At 52.8% G+C, this 21,479-nt stretch overlaps 1 protein-coding gene across 1 annotated transcript in view; it reads left to right on the top strand.

The window, feature by feature from the left end:
- The first annotated feature begins 2,231 nt into the window (after positions 1 to 2,231).
- EFNA2 (ephrin A2) overlaps positions 2,232 to 21,479 on the top strand; it is a 97,382-nt gene continuing 78,134 nt past the window's right edge. The window contains exon 1 of the mRNA XM_043975378.1: positions 2,232 to 2,418. Coding sequence (XP_043831313.1) covers positions 2,294 to 2,418 — 125 coding nt within the window. The 5' untranslated portion in view covers positions 2,232 to 2,293. The remainder of the gene's footprint in view (positions 2,419 to 21,479) is intronic.

Below are 21,479 nucleotides of genomic sequence, written 5' to 3'. Positions count from 1 at the left end.
ACAAAGAAAGATAAGCGCTGGGAGGGAGGGAAATAACGATGACAGGGAGAGCTGGAGAGGGGATGAGAGGCATAAGGAGAGGCAGAGGATAAGGGCCAGAGACACAAAGGGATGGACCGAGAGACACAAAGATAAGGGGTGAGGCAGAAGAACAAGATGAGAGGTAGAGACAAGATGAAACAGACAGAAATGGGGTGAGCATGAGAGACAGAGTCAGAGGGAGACAAGATGGGGGGGAGGTCAGAGTCAGAGGTACAATTAAATGGGATGAGAGACGGAGATGGGAGGTGGGCGGGAAAGAGACGGCCAGGATGAGCCCCGAGAGACCGAGGGATGGAGCAGTGGTGTCTCTCCCGCGGCCGCCGGCCTTGCACCGTGTGTGTATGTGTGTGTGTGTGTGTGTGCGTGTGTGTGCGTGCACCGTGTGTGTCCCGAGCAGGCTGGGGGCAGGGGCCGGGACCCCTTGGGGGGGAATCGGATTGGGGGGGTAGCGGCCGGTCCGGCCCCGCCTATGGGCCTGGGGAGAGGAGGAGGGGGAGGGGGAGCCGGAGGCGGTAACAATGTGGCCTTCGCGCAGAAGGCGATGGGCCCTGAGGGGAGGGGAGAGGAGGGGGCGTCCGGCCTGGGGGCGCAGCCGCTGCGGCTGCAGCCACCGCCCGCAGGGGAGGCCAGGCCCGGGCTGCAGCCCGACGGAGGCTGACGCCGGGCCCAGGAGGAAAGCCCTCTACTCTCGGCTTGCAGAGCGGCGCAACTTTGCGCGCCGGGGAGGACCCTCGCCTCCTGCCCGCGCGCTCCCCCGGCCCCAGCCGGGCCTTGGCCTGTCCGCGCGCCTGCTCCAATCCTCAGGCCCGGCAAGGGGGGGATGGGGCGGGGCCTGGAGGAGAGGGGGCGGTCGGCTCCCCCCTCCCATCTCTCTCGCCTTGTTCCTTTCCTCTCTCCCCCCTCAGGCCCCGGCCGGACCGGCCTGTCCGCGCGCTTGCTCCAATCCCCAGGCGGGAGGGGGTGGGAGAAGCGGGGAGGGGCCCGGACGCAGGGGAGGGGCCTGAGGGGGCGGGGCCCTGAGGGGAAGGGGCGCTCGATCGGCCGCCCCCCGCCCCTAGCGAACCTGTTGTGGTCTTGGCGCCGAGCGCGCCCCTCCGCTCCCAGCGCCCCGGACGCAGCCGCCGCCACCGCCGCTGCCGCCGCCGGGTGGGGGAGAAGAAGGAAGAGGCGGGAGGAGGCTGGGGGAGGCGGCCCCCGGCCGGGGCGGGGCGGGGGCCGGGGCCGGGCCGGGGCGAGGGGGAGAAGAAAGAGAGAGAGGCAGGAGGAGGAGGAGGAGGAGGAGGAGGAGGAGGAGGAAGAGGAGGAGGAGGAGGAGGAGGAAGGGGGAGGAAGGAGGCGGAGCGCGCCGGTAGTGGCGGCTCTGGGACTCGAGCGCCCGGGCAGGATGGAGCCGCCGGGGAAGGCGCACCAGGCGATCGGCGAGGTGGGCGCAATGCCCAGGGGGCTGTGAGCGCCCCAGCCGAGCCACCCCGCCCGGCCGGACCACTGCAGCTTTGCCGGGGGCGGCCTAAGAGGGGTCTCCGCGCCCCACTCTGCTTGCTCAGTCGCCACTGCCGCCTCTAGGCCCCCTCCTTCCTCCCCCGCCCCTCGAGAGACCATGGGCGCCGAAAACTTTGTCTCCGCCTGACTTCTTTCCCAAGCTGACCGGGGTCGGCTGCGTGGAGAGGTTCGTCGCCACCTGTCGCCAGCGGTTGCCCCCACCCACCCACCCACCCAACCTTCGAGAGGACCTCGCTGCTGGGTCAGGGGTCGTGCAATCTGCTCCGGGAACCCGAGGGAGCGTAGACTTCCCGCCTCGCCCCAGTGCGCCTAGGACGGAGGCCACCCTCTTGTCTGGATCTCTAAGCGCGACCAGACTGCCACACGCAGCTTGAACCGCCGGTGCCCCTGGGATCGCTTTGCCAGGAGAGGGAGAGGAGGAGGAAGGGGAGGAAGGAAACCCGGACGCGGCGCCTAGAAGCCCCGAGGAGCCGGTGGAGGAGGCACCCCCTCCTCTCCCACCCTCCCCGCCCGTCCGCCAGCCCAAGCCCCTCACCTGCCAGCTTTCGCAGGGGCGACCGGAGCTTGGAGCTGGGGGGAGGCGGCGGCCGGGCGGGGGCGGGGGCGGAGGAGGAGGAGGAGGAGGAAGAGGAGGAGGAGGAGGAGGAGGAGGAGGAAGAGGAGGAGGAGGAAGAGGAGGAGGAGGGCGGCGAGCCGGCGGCCAGACCGCGAGCCGAGCCGAGCCGAGCGAGGAGCGGAGCGGACCCGCACCATGGTGCAGCCGGGTTTGCTGGCGCTGCTTCTGCTCGCCCTGGCCTGGGTCCGCGTGTGCACGGACGACGCGGCCAAAGTGATCTCCGACCGCTATGCCGTCTACTGGAACCGGAGCAACCCCAGGTGAGCGCTGGCGCCCCCCTCTGCACTCTCCCCAGCCCTGGGCGCACTCTTCCCGCTGGCTGGGACCCCTAACTTCCCACCAAGTTTTCCTACCCGGGCCGGGAGGCAGGGGCTCCCCTTCCTGGCCAAGTTTCCAGGGCTCCTGGAGGCCTTTCCTCCCCTTCTCATAGAAAAGTCACCCGCGTAACTGGGGCTAGTTAGCTCCTCTCTCCGGAGAGCCCGAGGTCCGGGGGGAGCTTTGGTGGAGTTCAGCCTTCCTCCTCTGCATCCCGGTGCTCCAGCCCTCAGACTCCTGTGCTGTAGTCTTCCGACAGCGGGGAATCCGCCCTTGGGGAAGGAGTTCGTAGCTACAATGTAGGCTCTGCCAGGGAGCCGAAGCACACAGACTTATACACACATACACACACATGCACACACGCATACACACATGCATACACACATACACACATGCACACACGGCAGTGGGAGCAGAGGACTTGGGTTTTTCTAGGCGTTGCTGGGGAAGGGTGTTTGGTAACCAGTGTGCCGGGAATGGGAGGAAACCCTTTTCGAAGGGCTCCCGGGGTCCCTTCTCATACAAGGAGTCAGGAGCCAAACCTTTTCCAAGACTGCGGTGCTTGGTGGGGGTCCGTAAGACCCGACCCGGCCCACCTTGGCCTTTGCCAGGGGAGGAGTGCTGGTGCCACTTTCTGGGGACTGAATTGGGGTGGGCTGATTTGGGCCAGGTGAAGTGCCCTATGCCAGTCTGGCTCGAGAGGCCTTTGCCGGGCATCTTCCTGCCTAGGGTATGGGATCTTCTGAGTGTCAGTACCTCCCCCACTTTGTTTCTTCTGGAGCTGGCTGATTCCTTAGTGGGAGAGAAAAAAGAGAGAAGGGCTAGGCTTGCTTCAGTTCAGGGATTGGGGTGGGGGTGGGGTGCTGTTTGACCCATAGGCTAAAAGGAACTTGGAAAGGTGGCGGGGAGAATAAAGAAAACCGTAGACTTGAAGGGACCCGAGAAATTGTCTATATCATTTTACCCGTTGGGAAACTGAGGTACAAACAAGGAAATGACTTGCCCAAGGTCAGGTAAGGAGCAAAGCTAGGATTCGTACTCAGGTCTTGCCACTCCAAATTCAGTGGCTGCTCTGTGTATTGGCTGGTGACCCAGCTGCTCAGAGCCCAGGGGCTTCTTCTCCCTGTCTGAACTTTGGGACAAGTTCAGCTTTTCTTTTTCAATTTGTACCCATTTTCTCTCTGCCTCTCCATTTTTCCTACTTATCTCACCTTTCTTCCTACTGGATCCTGCCTTTACCGGGCCCTGACACTTCCACTGTAAATGGTGGGCATGGGCAAAGAGTGCCAAGGAGGGATGACTCTGCAGTCTGAGGCATCCCCCTAAAATTCCAAAGGAAACCTTTTTGTGTTGGCCATGAACACCATGTGATTCCTGGAGATCTTCCCCCTGGGGCAGGAAAATGGGTTATCGGAATTCTGGGATTCCCCCCCCCCCCATCTGTTTCCAGCCCTTCTCTTTCCCCAGCTCCTTGTGTCCAATAAACCCTGGGCTGGGAAGTCTCTTCTTCCTTCCACTGCCTTATAAATGTCAATGCCAGGTTTCCAAGAAAGTTTTCTTTTTTTCCCCCCTCTTGTTTTCTGGGTTTCTCCCTCCTTCTCCCTTCTCCTCCTATTCAGCACATTTGCTTGTGGACATCTGGCCTCCCAGCCTCAGCCGGGCTTGGTAGGATTCCGGAGTTTCTGCTGCAGAGGCCATGTCTTCTCTGCGGCCATCAAAGTTACTTTCCTATTCTTAATAATTTGGTTTTTGTTTTTTTCCTTTGGTGAAAGAGGATTGAAATCTCCGTGGAGCACTGACTGACCCTGTGCTCCAATCAGGGGGGTGACCTTGACCTGAGAGAGGTGTTCAAAATCCCCAGGCTACGTGGGGCTTATGAGAAAGTTGGGGGGTGGTGGTGAGGGAGAGGCCAGGACTGTGGATGGAAACGTTTCTTGCCCCAGAGAGCCCAAGAAAGCGTCTTGGATCGTAAGTGCAGATCTTTCCTTGTTAGATGTTGGACCCACATTGGCACCGTGCTCCTCATCTGAATCTCCCTCTGTACTGGATCAGTGCTGGTATGTCAGGTTACACCCCCCCAAAAAAAATCCGCTGAGAGTGTTCCCCCTCCTTATGTCGGCATCCTGGTTGCTCAGCCTGCAGGAGCATGGGCTGTTAGCAAGAACAGGCAGAGGGTGAGAAATATAGGTGAGTTGACCTGTTCACTGGGCCCCCTGGGGACTCCTCTCCTCCATACTTACACACCTCACTTCTGCCTTATTCACCCCTTGCTTCTGGGTCGCTTCGAAGTGAAACCCAAGTCAGAGAGAGGGTCTTTAAAAACCAAAACCAAAACCAAAACATTGCCCATTTGTCTCCCGCTAGTCGACCAGCTTCTTTTCTTCTTGGAGATGTCTCTGGTGGAAGTTGGTCAGAAAGTTTCCTGAACCCTTTTGGGGGCTTCTGGACCAGAGACTCCAGTGAATCATCAGGGACATTGGGAGGGCAGACCTGCCCCCTCCTAGCCCCATGAGAGGTACCCTTTCCCCAGCTCGAATCAATTTTTCTCCTGCCCAACCCCTTGTTTCCCAGGCCCAGCTGTGAGCCCACCGGCTGGGTGCTCAGAAGTTGGGGGCCGGGGTGACTCCTGGCTTTGTCCCTCTCTCTCTTGCTGAGAGTGATAGCTTACTGGAGGGGTCGAATTCTGTCGCGTATGGAATTTATTATCTCTCTCTTTCTAGTGGTGGTGGTTGGGAGGGGAGCTCGGGCTGTGGGGAGCAGAGAAGGAAGGGGGATTTTTTCCCTCCCCCCTTCTTCCGAAGTTTTTGGTTACAGCTTCAATTCCTTCCCAGCTCGCTGGCGTGGCTGGGCCTTTTGTTCTCATAAATGCCAAACATATGCTGAGACCCTTAAGTAAGGAAGGGATGGGACTTCTCTGTCGGCCGCACGATATATCAAACTTGGGGATTAGGGGCTGCTGAAATCATGGACGACGTTTGCAGGGCTTCCCGTCCCTTTGGGTTACAACAGAGACAAGTAGCCATTTGGAAGGAGGCCCCTGAATAATTCTCTTCCCCCACCCCTTCCCCCAGTTGCTGGTGACTTCCTGACTGGAGGGGTCCCTTGTTTTGCTGCCTCCCCTCGTCGGCTGTTCCAGGGCCGCCTGCTCTAAGATGTGCCCTCCGCTTTGGCCTCTGCCCCGTAGGTGTGGGATTCCTTACTACTCTGTCTCACCATGGCCTGGGACTTTGGGGGGGGGCGGTGCAGCTAGTGGGGCTTGGTGTGCCGGAGGAAGCCCAGGGCTTTGCATTGCCTTTGGCTCTGGCCCCTGCTGCCGTGGTGTGGCCCGCTTATCTTCCCATAGATGGAGGCTTTCTGGTCTTGCCTGCTAAGGTCCCGTCTTTCCTTCTCTTCTTGGGGTCTGCTGTCTTCTTTCCGGCCAAGGAATGAGAAAGGTTGCCATGTTTTGGGGGGCAGAGCCAGTGGTGGTAGGGGTGTGCATGGGGAACAGGGGGCCGAGTTTCCTCGATCTTTTAAAATGTGTGTGTGAAGGCTTCCCAGCTGTGACAAATTAGAAATAAAAAGATATAATCCCAAAAACATGTGGGCTTGGCTCGCGGGATCAAGCTAATATTGGACAGTGTGAGCAATTTGCCTTCGTTACAGTAATCCACGCTTGATAATTGTACCCAAATTAAAAATCAATTGTCAGGTTGGAGGCACGGGTTTGGCTTGTCCGGAGCTCGGCGGTCTTTTTAGGGAGCTGTGGCGGCCCAGATGGGTCCTCAGGGGGCTGTCTGAAGCTTTCAGCAGCCCCAGGTGATGGGTTCTCTCTGCATCCCCCACCCCAGCCGCAGCTAAGAGACAGGACTTCCGTGGTCCCGCTTGGGGTTGCGGGCCATCCGCTGGGGAGGCCAACAGGAAGTTGTGGCTTTGCTATCCTGAGACAAAAGAGACGCAGACAGAACTGACTCCCTGTGGAGCCAGGGCGAGGTGTAGTTGGCTTTTGATTATTTGTAGGGTGTCATTGTCATTTTGGGTTATGAAATAGAGAGGGAGCCCCCCTAATAACCTAGTGACAGGCCCCCATGGCTGCGGCTGTAGCAGGGGTCGGTCTCTTGGGTGGGTGTTGGGGCATTTTGCTCTGTCACCCCTTACTTGCCTGAGCTGTCCCGCCTACTGCTGCCCTCTAGATCTAACCCAACCTGGTGGCCATTCATTGAGACAGGAGGGACAGACAACTTGCTCCCCACCCCGGTGTGGCTGGTTGGCCAAGACTTTTGCTCTTCAGCAGCTTGGAGAATGAGATGAAGGCCGGAGATGGGCCCGGCCAAGTAGCAGAGCCTTCCCCCTTCCTGGGCTGGAGGAGGAGGTTTGTGGTATGGAGAAGGATTTGGGGGCTTGGGGAAGACGACGGTGGTACAGGGAAACACCTGGGCACCTCTGGACTCTGAGAGTAGCCAGCCAGTCGATTGCCGGCCAATCACCGGCCAAGCCCATCTCTAGCATCTCTGAGGAAGCCAAGAGGAGAAATAAATATTCTCTCCTAGTTTCCGTGTTCCATTGTACCTGCATATAGGTAATAAGTATGTGGCAGTGTTTCCTGAATTACATTTTTGCCTGCTGTGAAATGCATTTCCTGTGCGTGCCCGGCTGGCCGAGGGAACACAGCCCCATTTGGCATTTAGACAAAGATAGGGACGTGCCCGTGGTACAATTTGTTCGGTCTGGCCGGTCGCAAATGGTGCTCTTGGCTCGGGGGCTGGGATGAAGCTGAGGACCGCTGGCTACCTCAGGAGGGTTACCTTCGAATTTAATTGATCTTCTTCTTTGTCACCCTCCCCACTTCCCCCTCTGTCCTTGCTCTAGTCACTCCTTAGGGGTGAGGATTCCAGTTGTAGTTTGTATAGGGTCTGGTGGGCAATGAGGAGAGATGTCAGGGTGCGGTCCCCAAGGGCCCGGCTGCGATGTCGTCATTGCCCCCTGCTCATCTCAGTGTGACAGGACGATGCCTGCCCTCTGTTGCCAGCTGCTGCTTGCCCTGCCAAGTCCCATGGGGACAGTGACAGAGGGGGGACCTGTGGGGAGTGGTGGAGCTAGCAGGGAGGGAGAATTTGAAAGAATGAGGTGGGAGAGGGCAAAGGCTGGTATCTCTGCAGGGCAGGAGTTGTGTGGTGCCCCTACCCCATCTCTTTCCTTCCCCGATTCTCTGGTCCCAGGGGATTCCGATTTTAGACTTATAGGACTTAAAGCTGGACAGATAGATAGAAACCACTTAGTCTAATCCTCTCATTTGACAGAGGGAGGAAACTGAGGTCCAGAGACATCAATGACTCATCCAAAGTCTCATTGCTAGCAAGGAGCTGAGCTGAGATTGAACCCAGATTGTCTGCATTGAAATCCAGGGCTGTTTCTACTGAATCACTCTTAGAGGCTGGATGCCTTAACTGCTCTGGGCCTCAGTTTCCTCTTCTGGAAAATGAGGGAGTTGGACTTGCCTAGCCTCCAAGGTCTTGTCCAATTCTAAATTTGGGGTCCTAAGACTGATTTGAATTTTGGGGAGCTGTGTGGTTGTGGAGGTTGGATGGTAGCTATGTGACCTGGGGTGGGAGGGGAGGGGGTGCTGCTAGATGCTTTCCACCCTTTTCTTTCTCTCTCTTCCTTAGAGGTAGCTCGGTAAAACGGGATGTTCCACCCTGTCTACTGAGCAAGTCTGGAGTTCTTCCTGTCCCCCACCATGGCTGTGACATTGAAGTCAGGTGGCTCCTGGTGGCTTATGCCCACCATGTCCCTTGCTCTGTGGGGGCCAGAAAAGTGTGTTTGCGTGTTTGTGGGGCGGGGGTATAGGCAGGATGATGCATATTGGCTGGTGATGAGCCCGAGCCAGGGAGGCACATGGGCCTCCCATCAGGTGGAGAGAGGGGGAAAGGGGAGGTCGGTGCTGGGAGAAGGTGGGCAGGAGGGCCCTGAGTATCAGGCCAAGGCCCTTTGGCTTTTGGCTTAAAGAAGGCATAAACAAAGGAGAAGCACACTGGCACCCACGTCCTTTGGGGGTCCCTGGGCCGGCTCCTCATGGAGGGAGGATAGGGAGATGCTTGTGCTGAGGGTTTTTGTAACCTCAGCCCGTCTGAAGCTTCCAATCCCAGCGTTCTTGCTGCTCTGTGTCAGCCTGGCTGCATGACCCCATTTCCCTCACCTCCTTGTCCATCTCCAGCCCTTGGGCTAGCTAATCCCTCACCCCCTGCCACCTTCTGTCCAAGGTCTCTCTGCCCAATTGCCCCATGGCCCAGCCTTAGCACGTTGGTTACCTTCCTTCTCATCGAGTCCTCCCAGCCCCGTCTTCTTGCTGGGCTCTTCTGGTCTAGTTAACATCTGGCCAGAAACAAACAGGGCTCGTGCCTCTAACCAGATTTCTGCCCAGCCTCTCTTCCTTCTCCTCTCCTGCTCGAGCTATCTTCTCAGAGATTCCCTGACAGCTGCATGTTTAGCATCCAGATGTGGGCTGATGGTTGTGCATCATTCTGACATCTGGCTGGGACCCCGGGGGCAAAGTATTGGCATGTTTAGGGTGAGCTCTGCTCCTCATTCCTACCGAGTGCTGTCTTTCACCTCTTTCTTCCCACCTTCTGAGTGCAAAGAGGCTTATTTTTTGGAGAGGGGTATTCAAAGAGTGGAGTTTTTTGTTTGTCTTTTTTCATGGGGCATGGAGGGCGGCGGATGTGAATTTGGGAAGGAGAGAGGAAGGATCTTGATGGCAATGGGTCTTTGGGCCAGACAGAGCGGGCACTGAATGGGGTTGACCTGAGCTTTGCCAGGGTTGGTCTGGGTCTTCCTCCCTGGTGGCACCCAAGGGATTCTGGAGGGGTACCACACTGTGCACAGGGAGAGGTGGCCCAGTTTCTCGGAAAATGGCGGAAGTAAAAACTGTGATTCTCTTCTAAGATGGCAGAGGTGCCAGGTGCCAGTTGGCACCATTCCCTCTTCCTGCCCCCCCATCTCCCATGGAATCAACATTGTTCCAGGTTCAGTGTAGTTAGAGAGGTACCCCCTCCCTCCCTTTCCCCCCCACTACCTGTACATGTGTACATTGTGTGTTACAGTGTTTTAACACATGCAATTGTGTGTGCAGGGGTAGGTGCTTTGTAGAGCTGAATCTCACCTGCCGGCTTCTGGAAATGTGGGGGGAATGAATGAACTTGGCATGGCACTTTCTCTTACCTGCTTTTGGAGGGCCCGTGCCTTGCTTATCTGGGTCTGGGGAAGGTATCTGGTCTCCTTACCCGGCAGGGTCCGGTTTTACACAGAACACTCAGGAGAAGGGAAGGCAGCTTCTTTGACATGGCAAGGACATAAGTGAGAAGGGGTGGCTGTTGAGTACCTGATTTCTCCTCTGCTTCTGCCTCCTTGGGCTGGGAGGAGACGGCCCGGTCAATGGCATCTCCAGGATATGCTTAAACTCATGAGGGGCCAGTCTAGAGCTAATGACACTGAGGCCCTGGCCCCTGGTCCTGGTCCTAGTCTGAGGCCAGCCCTGGTGTTATGTTGCTACAGAAGGGACAGCTTTACAATTGGTGGTACATCATCTAGGTGGGCATCTACCACTGCTACCTGGCACATGCAATCACACATGTTAACATACTCTGACACATGATGCTCACACATACAAGTAAGAAAGGGAAAGATGGGATGGGGCCACCTCTCTTACCACGCCAAACCTAGAAGAATGTTGATTCTGTGTGAGCAGGGTGGGTGGGGTGGGGGGCAGCTAGGCGGCACAGGGGATGCAGCACCAGGGTCGGGAGTGAGGAAAACCTGAGTTCAAAGCTGGCTTCAGACACTTACTGGCTGGGTGACCTTGGGCAAGTCACTTAATCTTTGTTTCCCTCAGTTTCTTCATTTGTAAAAATACGGATAATAACAACAGCTCCCTCCCAAGGTTTTTGAGAGGATCAAAAGAGATAATAATTGTAAAGGGCTTAGCACAGTGTCTAGCATGTAGTAAAAGCTACATAAATGTTAGCTATTACTGTTAACTATTATTGTTATTATCTCAGGACATTGGCCCAGGGCAGGTAGAAATATTCAGACAGACTGAGAGGAGACGGTGAGGAGAGAGGGCAGTGTGGTTTAACAGACGGAGCACTGGCGTTAGCAAGGTGTGAGTTCGAATTCCACCTCAGACATGTGCTACTGTGTGAGCCTGAACAAGTCTCTTCTCTCTTTCAGTTTCCTCATCTGTAAAATGTCTCAGTTTCCTCATCTGTAAAATGGCGACAATATAGCACCTACCTCACAGGGTTGTTTTGAAGATTAAATGATATGATTACAAAACCCTTGCAAATCTTAAATGTGTTGTATAAATGACAGCTATAATTATCTCCTTTTTTTTTTTTTGCGGGGCAATGGGGGTTAAATGACTTGCCCAAGGTCACACAGCTAGTAAGTGTCATGTGTCTGAGGCCAGATTTGAACTCAGGTACTCCTGAATCCAGGGCTGGTGCTTTATCCACTGCACCACCTAGCCACCCCTCCTTATTTTTTGTTTTTATAAGAGTTCTGATCCTAATGGTCTGAGAACAAGTTTTCTGTGACTACTGCTATCATTATTATTATTACTCTTCTTCTTCTTATTACTACTACTTCTACTTCTCTTCTTCTTATTACTACTACTACTACTACTACTACTACCACCACCACCACCACCCCCAAGGGCCTGATATCAAATCCCAGGTATGTTTATTACTTGTATGACTGACTGCAGGCAGCAGAAGGGTGTCTGGAATTTTCCTAGGGGGAGGCTGACCTGACCTTCCCTGAAGCGGTTCCTTCTGATGAGTGAAGATGTTGTCATTTGGGCCTGTGCTGCTGCCTGGACCCTATAGTTTGGTGCCGACATCCCCCCTTCCCCCCAAGCAGGGTTACCCTCTGGCCATTACTGGGTGGAAGGTCTCTAAGAGGAAGGAGATTGACCTCGACCTTTGGTCAAAGGTTACGGGCAACTGTAGTGTCCTAGCTGGACAAGCTGGTAGAGTTCATAGAGTTTGACTCTTTGCTCAAGGTCATGCAGGGAGTACTTCTCGGAGCTGGGATTCTGGCTTCCGGTCCTCTGACTCCAAATCTCTCTTTCTCTCTCTTCCTATTGAACTTTTGATATGGGAGTCATCCATGAAGAAGGGCTCTGGCTGATGTGGGGGGGTTGTCAAGAAGAAGAGGGTGCTGGGTAAGCTGGAGGCTGGCGATGGTGACCTCCAGATTCCCTTTTTGGCCCGAGATCCTCCAAAAGACTGATTCTAATGCTCTTCGCTTGGATCCTGTGGTGCCCATTTCGCCCTCTTCCAGCCCCTCTCCTCTCCTCTCCTCTCCTCGGTCTTCTTTTCCCAGCCGAGGTTTGATTCTATGAACAGGTCAGCCCGTGGCTGGATCACACCTGGGCTGTGAGGATGGCTCGTCATCCCTCGGCTGCCTCTCTCTGCTCAGCCAAACAGCTTGGGTCCCTTCCTGAGCCCGTGGGCAGTAAGCCTGTCCTTTGGGATGGTGAGACTATTTCAGAACAGGGTCTGGGTCCTCGGTGGAGAGATGGAGGGGGGCTGGCAGCTCTTTCATGAATGAGGCAGACCCCTGAATGGAAGCAGGAATAAAATTGATTAGTGTATCAGGGAAGATCCCCTCCCCAACTGTGGATGGATGCCATTTTTGTTCCTGAGCCATCATTGCCTTACCAACGTGGGCACCCTTTAGAGAGGGAGCTCTTGCTGATTTTTTGCATTAAAAAACTCACATGCACAAAAAGGTTAAAAAAAAGACCCCCCACAATCCAGCGTTGAAAGGGATTTTGAAATCTTGTTTTCCCATTGCCTATTGGGGAGGAATTTTCCTCCATAGAAAAGGAGGAATGAACAGAGTGGGTCTAGGATTTCTTCTGTCTGGGGAAGGTCTTATCCTCCTCCATCTTTGTTATAGGAATTTATATCACTTATGCCAGGAGTCAAAATATTTTCGGCCTTGCACAGTGGAACCCTGAATTTGGAGTCCTTCAGCCCTGGGCTGGAATTTGACTCTGCTACTTGATGGTTGGGTGATCTCACTGAGCCTCGGTTTCCTTCTTTGTAAAGTAAGGGGACTTAGAAAAGATTGCTAATATCCCTTATGTTTATAATTCCTGTATGTTTTTTTTTTAATGGTGAGCAAGAGGGAATGTTTAGGGGATCGGATGGAAGTGGGAGAGTAGAGATGTCTTGGGTCTTTAGAAACAGGTAGGGATCTAGGGCATGGGAACTGTCCTCTAGGCTCATTCTGAGGCAGCTCCCATGAGGCAGCCTGAATTTCAGATCCTACTGGGCCAGGTAGGGGAGGTTGGCTTTAAAGGGGGCCCTCGATCGAGCTGGGGCTGTGGATTTCAAAGGAGAAGGAAATTTGCCGAGGGATGAGAAGAGCTGACTTGCAGGTTGGATGCTGGGTCCCAGGTGCACTTACGACCCTCTTCAAATTTCTCTGACCTGTCCCTGGGTGGTTTGCTCCAGAACTGTGAGAATGGAGCTCTTGAGTGACAGCCTTACCCCCTCAAACAGGCAGGGAGCTCAGGGGATAGGTTCTCCTTTAAAGGAATGAGTCTCCTGTTTCTGTAAGGGTGTTAGGAGTGGGCAGGGGCCTGTGTGTGAATGCCCTCACCCTCTATCCACTCCAACTCCTAATCTTATCTCTGCTTCAAATATGCTGTTCGATTCCAGGCAGGTGGTTTTCCTACTCTGGGCTGCTGCAGCCACCGTCCCCTTTGTAAATGGGGGAGAGCTGATGGGCAGTTTCCTTGTTTGATGTTGGACAGGGGCTTCTCAGCAAATACCGGCCACTCCTGTGAGTGCGTGCAAGCCTTGTGTGTTTGCGAAGAACCGTGTGGGAGTATGTGTGTGTGGGAGGGAGTGCGTGTGCAAGCATGTGTGTGAGGGTATGTGTGTGATGGAATGTACGAGGGAACGTGTGTTTGTGCAAACGCTTGCCTTCGAGGACTGCTGTGTGCTCACAAGCGTGTGTGTGTGCCTAATGCAGGCTCTCGTGTCACACCCTGTGCTGGGCTGGGGCTGCTGGGGAGCAGCAGCAGCAGCAGCAGCAGCAGCAGCAGCAGCAGCAGCAGCAGCAGCAGCAGCAGTATGTCCCTCTTCTTTGTGAAAGGGCTCAGTGTAACGTCTCTTACCCTGTGTGGGGAGCCTGGGCCTGAGAGGTGGGAATGAGCTCTATCTCCTTCACCTCCACTTAGAGGGATCCATTACCCCCGCCAAAGGGTGTGAGGAAGTGGGATGGAGTCTGGAAGAGTCCGAGAAGCCCTGGCCGGGCTGCTCTTCCTGCCTTCTCTGGTATCCCTAGGTACCGTGAGGAGGCCCAGCTCCCAAGTCACCTGCCGTCCCCTGTGGGCCTGGCCATGCTTGGGATCTAGGTGTCCCATGGATTCTGGGCCCAGGGCCCCAGACCTGGATGAGACTTTCAAGATGTCAGTCCTAACCCTTGTGGGCATGGACTCATGTGTGTATTTAAATTGGATTGAAAGAATTGTTTTTATATCATCCTAAGACCTATCTTGGAATAAAGTTTAAAAGGGAAATAAATAATAGAGATAAATAAAAAGAAGAATAAAAAAAGGGAAAAACCCGGTTTATCAAATCAAACCAACATGTCAGATGGTCTTAAGAGTTTTTGTAGCATTCCACACCCATCGTCTCCCACCTCCACAAAGAAGCAGGGAGGTACGTTTCTATATTTCATCACCGGCTTCCTTATCATAAAGATGAGAAAACAGACCCTGGGAGAAGAAATGATGCCCGAGGTTCCTTGGGCTCAGCTGAAGGCACGGGGATGCTAGAACTTTGAGTGCGTGTGTGTGTATGTGTATGTGTGTACATGTGTGCATGTATGTGTGTGTGAGTGTGTGTTTGTGTATACACATCTAAGGACCCTGGCCCTGTATCTGGGGGTGGAACTGGCCTGCTTTGGTAGGGGTCAGCTATGGTTACACTGGTGTCTGGGCTAAGTTGGTCCAGGGATGCAGGTGGGGTCCTGAGGAGGCAAGTGAGAACCTCTGTTCCTTAGTCTCGATCAAGAAATTTCTTCCTTGAAGTCTGAGATGCCAATATTAGGGATTATTATTATTTCTTTTTTAAGAAAACATTTTATTGGTGCTTTTTGTCATTATATCATGGTTATTTCTGGATAAAGTCCCCCAGCCCCCTCCCTCTTAACAAAGAAAGCCACTTCTATGAGAACAATTGACAAGTGACCTCGTCTAAGTGTGTATGCACCATTCTGTCCCTGCAGCCACCCCCCCCCCAGATCCCAGGGAAGTGTATTTTATCTGTTCTCCTGGATGGAGATTACTCAGCTTTTGACTTCCTTTTCATATTCTTTCCTCATTGATGTTGTTGTGATCCTCATGTTGATCATGCTCCCCGTTCTTGCTTTGCTCTGCATCAGTTCATATGATTCTGCCTGTTTTTTTGGACCCCCCCCCACATTTATTGTTTATGGCCTGCTGATGTGTCCCATAGTTTATTCAGCTGTTCTCTGGTCATGGGCACCCACCTGGTTTCCTGTTATTTGGTACCACAAAAGGTGCTGACCCAGATGTCTTCGTGTAGGTGGGTCCATCTCTCTTCCTTCTGACCTCCTAGGGATAAATGGCCAATAGTGGGATTGGTAAATTGAAAGATATGATTAGGTATCGTCCCTTAGGTGTTTTCTCACTTGGTTCCAAACTCCCATACAGAATGGTCTGCCTAGGACTGACACCTCAGGCTGTTACTAGGCAGAGTTTGAGCCTGGCATGACACCCTCTGATCTCACTGTGTATCTCTGGATCCAGAGCACAAGTGAGCCTCATATTATGTATGGACAAGGAATTATGATCCTCTTTTCCATCCCTTTTCTCTACCTGGGATCTAGAAGGATCTTCCTCTAGGTCCTGAGGCTGTGACCTAGCTCAGCTTTTCTCCATGGGGATCCAGTGAGAAGGAATCCTGGGGTGTATGGGTTTAGGTGGGTTTCTGGCGCCAGGGTGCCTGTCTCCTCCTGCATGGTGGCATTGTCAAGGCTGGGAAGAAGACATTTAGCTTTTGGCCTGAAAGGGGCCCTGAGAAAGACATGAGGGGCCCCTGTTGTTTGTGCCCCCTCTCCCCAAGAGTTTCTGCTTGATTGGGGAGGAGTCCAGACTTGGGAAGCTGGCACGTTGATGAGGAGGTGGGCGGGCATGGTGCTTATTCAGACCTGATGAGTTAAGGATCTATCTGAGAGCCTGCAGTTAGCATTCTCCCACTCCCCTGCACTCCCCCTCCCCCCCATCTCTCCTTTCTTGGTGGTCGCAGTCCCAATTCTAGGGGCACACCCCACCCTGCTTTTAGTTGTTGGGTCCTGGCCCTGGGCCTTGGCCTTGGGGGCATGGAGAAGCCTGAGGAAGGAAAAGAAGGGAGCCAGGGGCCAGACCCTGCTGGCTTCCCCACCTTGAAATCCCCCCTTTTGAAAGGATGCCTTTTTTTTTTTTTTTTGATCTGGGAACAGAGCAGAAGGAAAAAACTATCTCCTTTCTCTCTCCCATTCCTTTCTGTTCTCGGCTTCTTTGCACAAATGGGCCCCCTGCCTTTGTGTCTAGAACATTTCTTCTCTTTCCTCTTTGCCATTGGGAAGCGGGCAGGAGTAGAGAGGTTTAATCCATCGCCCGGTCCTGGCTTTGTTCCGTGGTCCTCCACACAAGGGGCTGCCTTTCCCTCCAGTCCATTATCTCTTGGGGCCTGTAATCCCATCCCTCCCCATGGGAGGGGCCTCCTTGTTCCTGCTCCCTGACACCCATGTGCTTAGTCCCCGACCCTTCACGATCTCCAAGGCCTGAGATGTGCTAGATGTTGGGGGCAAGGGGTCCTGGTCCTCTCCTCCCGTCCCCACAGCCGGTGCCTGGAATTTCTCTTCCATGTTGGGGGGAAGGCCCCTCTCCAGAAGCCTGAGAGTGTTAGATGGTACCCTGGCTTTCTCGTATTCCTGGATGTCTTGTATAGGTGTGAGCATTAATTGTCTTTAATATTATTGTGGAGATGAACATTCCCGAGAGAGCTTAGAGAGGAGTGGCTTTGTTGAACGATGAGAAGCTTGAGGGCATCTTGGAAAGAGCATGGGGTTGGATCCTAGCTCCGCCACTCATTACCGGTGAGGTCTGTCTGAGCCTTAGTTTCTGTTTCTGTACAATGGGCGCAGACAGGCTGGGGTTGGCCCAGAAGGTGATCTCGAAGATTCTTTTGTACTCTAACTCTAGGATGGAAATGTGGTGGAAGGAGCCCTGCATTTAGAGGTCCACTACCTGGTGCAGGTCCCGCCTCTGCCTCTCCCTCCTGTGTCATTGCTTTGGGCATGTCGGTGCCTTACTCTCAGCCTCCATTTCTTCCTCTGGGGAAAAAAAATCAATTCCCATTTTATTTGAAGTTTGTTAATTTCAGAATAGAAATTCATAAACGAGAAAAGAAAAGTAAGTGTTAGTGGCTCCTGTGTTACAGGAACTGTGTTAGGTGCAGGAGGTACAGAGACAAAAGGAAGGCCCCTGGCCTCAAGGATTTTTCACTAGCTAAAGATGGATACAATGTACCTGTATGGGTATAGACAGAGTGTTTACAAAGTAGATACAAAATAACCTTAGAAGGGCCTGAGATTCCAAAGGGACAGTGTGGGCCCTCCTCATTCAGCTCATGTTGACATAGAAACCACAAAGTAACATTATCTGATGTGTTGTATTGTATTTTTATTTATTTTGTTAAACATTTCCCAATTACCCAATTAATTAATTTCCCCATTAATCTCGTTGGGGTTTTCCACTTTGACACCTCTGGTCTAGTCCACTCTCTCTTCATTTTACAGAGCAGGAAACTGCAGTCAGTCCATTGAGGTTAAGTTACTTGCCCAAGGTCACACAGAGCAAGGAATCTCAGCCTCCCAGTTCATTGTTCTTTTCATTATGCTGCCCCTGCTGTTGTCTGTAATAGAGGGGAGAGAGAGATCCATTCTTTAGATAACATCATCTTGCATCCACATATCAATAATAAATCAACTGCCAATGTAGCCTTCACATTCCACCTTCCCTTTGCAGGGTACCCCCTGAGTCCTGGCATTCCAAGCCACAGGACAGCCCTTTTCAGTTTGACAGTGTCATGTCATTGCAGCAGATTGGGGTGGGGGAGGAGGAGGGGACCTTCTGCAGGTACTTTGGCCTCCTCCTCTTCCAACCAGCCTCCCTTGGGGTCAGGCTACTCTGGCTGGGTGGGGAAGGGGGGGGAAATCTGGCTTTTCTTTCTAAACTGTTTTTTGCAAAAAATTATTTATTTAACTGAATGCTTCTTCATTGCATTGTAGAACTGTCCTCTCCTCTCCCAAGCTGATTTTTAGTGATGTAGCCAAGTCATTCAAAGTTTTATCTTTTAAGAAAACCTTCCCCCTTCTTCCTCTCCTCCCCCACCCCCCACCTTCTCCAGAAAAAGGGGAGGGAGAGAGAGAACTAGAAATGTTGCCACAATTTTATTCTTATTTTTTTTCCCCAAAAGGATAATTTTGATTTCTCTTTTTGATGGAAAGGAGAAGTAGAAAGGACGAAAGGAGAGACTTTCTGGAACCTTCTGGGTCTGCTTGCCAGGAACTAGGATGCTTTTATTATAGATAAATGAGAGAGAGAGAGAGAGAGAGAGAGAGAGAGAGAGAGAGAGAGAGAGAGAGAGAGAGAGAGAGAGAGGCATTGAGAGAGAAATGCAGAATGGTTTTTTTTCTCTTAAATCTCATTTGAAAAGAAACCTTTTGTACTGTACTGGATCTGCCACCCTGTCTTAGAGGACCCTCTGGTTATTTGCTTCTCAAGATTCTCCTGGAGCTGAGGGGCTGGTTCAGTCAGTTGGGGGATAACCCATGGCAGGGGATGGGGATAGTACCTTCAGACCTGACTAGCTCTGCTTAGGGTGACCCAGAGTCTGTAAGAGCCCGAAGGAATCTTAAATATTATCTAGGTCAGAGCTTTCATTTTATAGATTGGAAAACTGAGGCTGAGAGAAAAATATAGCAACAGGAAATGATCTTAGAACATAGGATATCAGAGTTGAGGGAACCTTTAGAACACAGGATGTCACAGCTGGAAGTGACCTAGGCCAGGGTTCTCCCCACCAGACTGGGCTCTCTCTGGCGTAGCTCTCAGCTCATGCTTCTGTAAAAGACATATTGTTGTTTTGTCGTTTTCAGTTGTATCCGATTCTCGATGACCCTATTTGGGGTCTTCTTGGCAGAGATACTTGAGGGGTTTTGCCATTTTCTTTTTCAGCTCATTTTACAAAGGAGGAAACTGAATCAATCAGGGTTCTGTGACTTGCCCAGGACCGCACAGCTAGTAAGTGTCTAAGGTTGGATTTGAACCCAGGGCTTTCTTCCCCTAGGCATTGTGCCAGGGTCGGACAGAGGAGCTGGTGTTTTTTGAACAGAAACTTGGGACCAAGTATCCCCGTCCACTCACAGTGGGAGGATGCTGGCTACCTGTTTTGGAAGCATCCCCGTGGGAGTGTCACTGAGCTTAGCTTGAGGGAGATCCCAATCTGGGGCACAGCAGGGAGCTACACCCATGTCCTAATCATCAGGCCTGTAAAATGCTCCAGCCCATGTGTGCTTGTAAAGTGACCCAACCTTCCTTTATGGGATGGATGGCTGTGGCAAGATGAAACTTGGACCGTGAAGAACGAGGGGGTGGGAAATGCAGGGCAGCCCCAGATACTGGCTGGGACATGGGTTTTGGAGCTAGAAGGGGCTTTAGGATTTATCTAGGCCAACCCTAGGAAACAGGCCCAGGCAAGGAAAGAGACCTGTGTGTGATCCTGGACCTTGGGATTGGAACCTAGGCTATGGGATTATAGTATCATAGGGACCTCATAGACTCTTTTTGGGGGGGGGCAGGGCAGTGAGGGTTAAGTGACTTGCCCAGGGTCACACAGCTAGTGTCAAGTGTCTGAGGTTGGATTTGAACTCAGATACTCCTGAATCCAGGGCTGGTGCTTTATCCACCTAGCTGCCCCCACCTCATAGACTCTTTAATCTACCTCCCCCATTTTACAGAAGAGGAAATGGACATCAAGGGAAATTAAAGCTTCACCCACCCAAGGTCACACAGTGTGGTAGTTCACCTCAGTGGTGGGATTGGAACCCAGGGCCTCTGACCCAAGCTAGGGCCGTGCTGGGAAGGATCAAGCCAATAGCACTCCCAAGCATCCTGCATCCTGCCCTCCCAGGTGCTCAGGTGGCAGAATGTTCTGGAGGAGAGCTGGCCTGGGGCTATCGTTGGGGGATGAGAGTCGTATAACTTCCCCTCAGGTCTCTCCTAATCCATCTCCCAACCTTGGTGAGGGGGTGGCAGAGTCGGGACTGGGTTTAGATCATGGCACTGACTCATTTTAGCAATGTTACCTTAGGCCAGTCTCTTAACCTCTGGGCTTTCTGGTTTCCTTCTTAGGTAAAAGTGATTGATAATCATTACGACCCCTTACTGCTGTTGTGAGTAAAGTGATTGTAAACTTTTTTGTTTGTTTATTTTTTTGTGAGGCAATTGGGGTTAAGTGACTTGCCCAGGGTCACACAGCTTTTAATACCTTAGAGAAAGGGAGCTGGGGAGAACTCTGGGAAAGGATTTGTGTTGTTGTTGTTGCTTTTGGGTCATTCCACTAGTTTTTTCTTTAAAAACAATTTTTTTTTATTGGTGTCTTTTGTTTTTTATATCCCAGGCATTTCTGGATAAAATCACCCATTTTCCCACCTACTTTAGGATAATAACCATACTCATAATATTAACTAACATTTATAAAGCATTTACTATATACATTTACACTGTGCTAAGCACTTAACAATTATTTTCTTATTTGGTCATCACAACAACACTGGGAGGCAGGTGCTGTTATTCCCATTTTATATATGAGGAAACTGAAGCTGACAGAGGTGAGGTGACTTGCCCATGGTCACACAGATAGGAAGTGTCTGAGGTCTCCCTGACTCCAGGCCCAGCACTGTATTTACTGAACCACCTAGAATGAAATTTTTCTTTATGAAAAAGAAAAACAGTTATGGGGCGGGGGGTGGGGTGGGGTAAGGGAAAGAAATGATACAGTAACTGCATCTGATAATGGACGTGACACTCAGCCTTGCTAGGCCCGAGCTGCTCCACTGAGAGGTAACTCCATCATTCTGTCTGCTATCCCTCCTACCCCCAACTCAGCTGAGCATTCCACTGGTGGGCAGCGGGTGGGGAGGTAGGCTTCCAGGGAGGCCCAGGGCAGCAGGGCCTGGTCTGGTCTGCATTCTGACTGGGTCAGTGAGAGGGAAGGAGGGAAGCCTGTGGCTGCCTGGTTTGGACAAAGCCCAGTTCTCCTCCCCTTCCCTGCCCTGGAAAAATTTAGGGGAAGGGGAAGCGACCCTGCTGTTGAAACCTTGGAGAGGAAATAATATGAGAGATGTGGAGGAGCAGGGAAAGGGAGAGGAGAGAAACAGGGCCTCTGCCAAACGGAACCTGGACCTGGGCCTGCTGTGCCCAGGGCTTTACGGCCCCACCCTGGGCATACACACCTCTTGCCCCACCCTGGGCACATACCAGGTTATCCACCTGGAATGTCAGAGCTTTGGAGCACAGAGTGAGAGGTGGGAGAAGAGGGCAGCCCTTAGATCATTTTAGAACAGAGAAAGTCAGAGGTAGGAGAGTCCTTAGAACAGAGAATGCCAGAGCTGAGAAGACCTTTAGAACACAGAGTGTCAGAGGTGGGAGCGTCCTTAGAACAAAGAATGTCAGAACTGAGAGGTCCCTTAGAACAGAGGGTATCAGAGCTAAGAGGGCCCTTAAAACAGAGAATGTCAGAGCTAAGAGGGCCCTTAGGACACAGGATGTCAGAGCTGGGAAGGTCCTTAGAACATAGGATGTTAGAGCTGGGAGGGCCTTTAGAACGCTGAAGGTCAGAGCTGGGAGGGGCCTTAGAACAGAGAATGCCAGAGCTGAGAA

This window comes from Dromiciops gliroides, chromosome 1 (genome assembly GCF_019393635.1).
Source record: "Dromiciops gliroides isolate mDroGli1 chromosome 1, mDroGli1.pri, whole genome shotgun sequence".
Taxonomy (NCBI): domain Eukaryota; kingdom Metazoa; phylum Chordata; class Mammalia; order Microbiotheria; family Microbiotheriidae; genus Dromiciops; species Dromiciops gliroides.
Note: the sequence above shows the minus strand (reverse complement) of the source record. Positions and strands in the feature narration are given on the sequence as shown.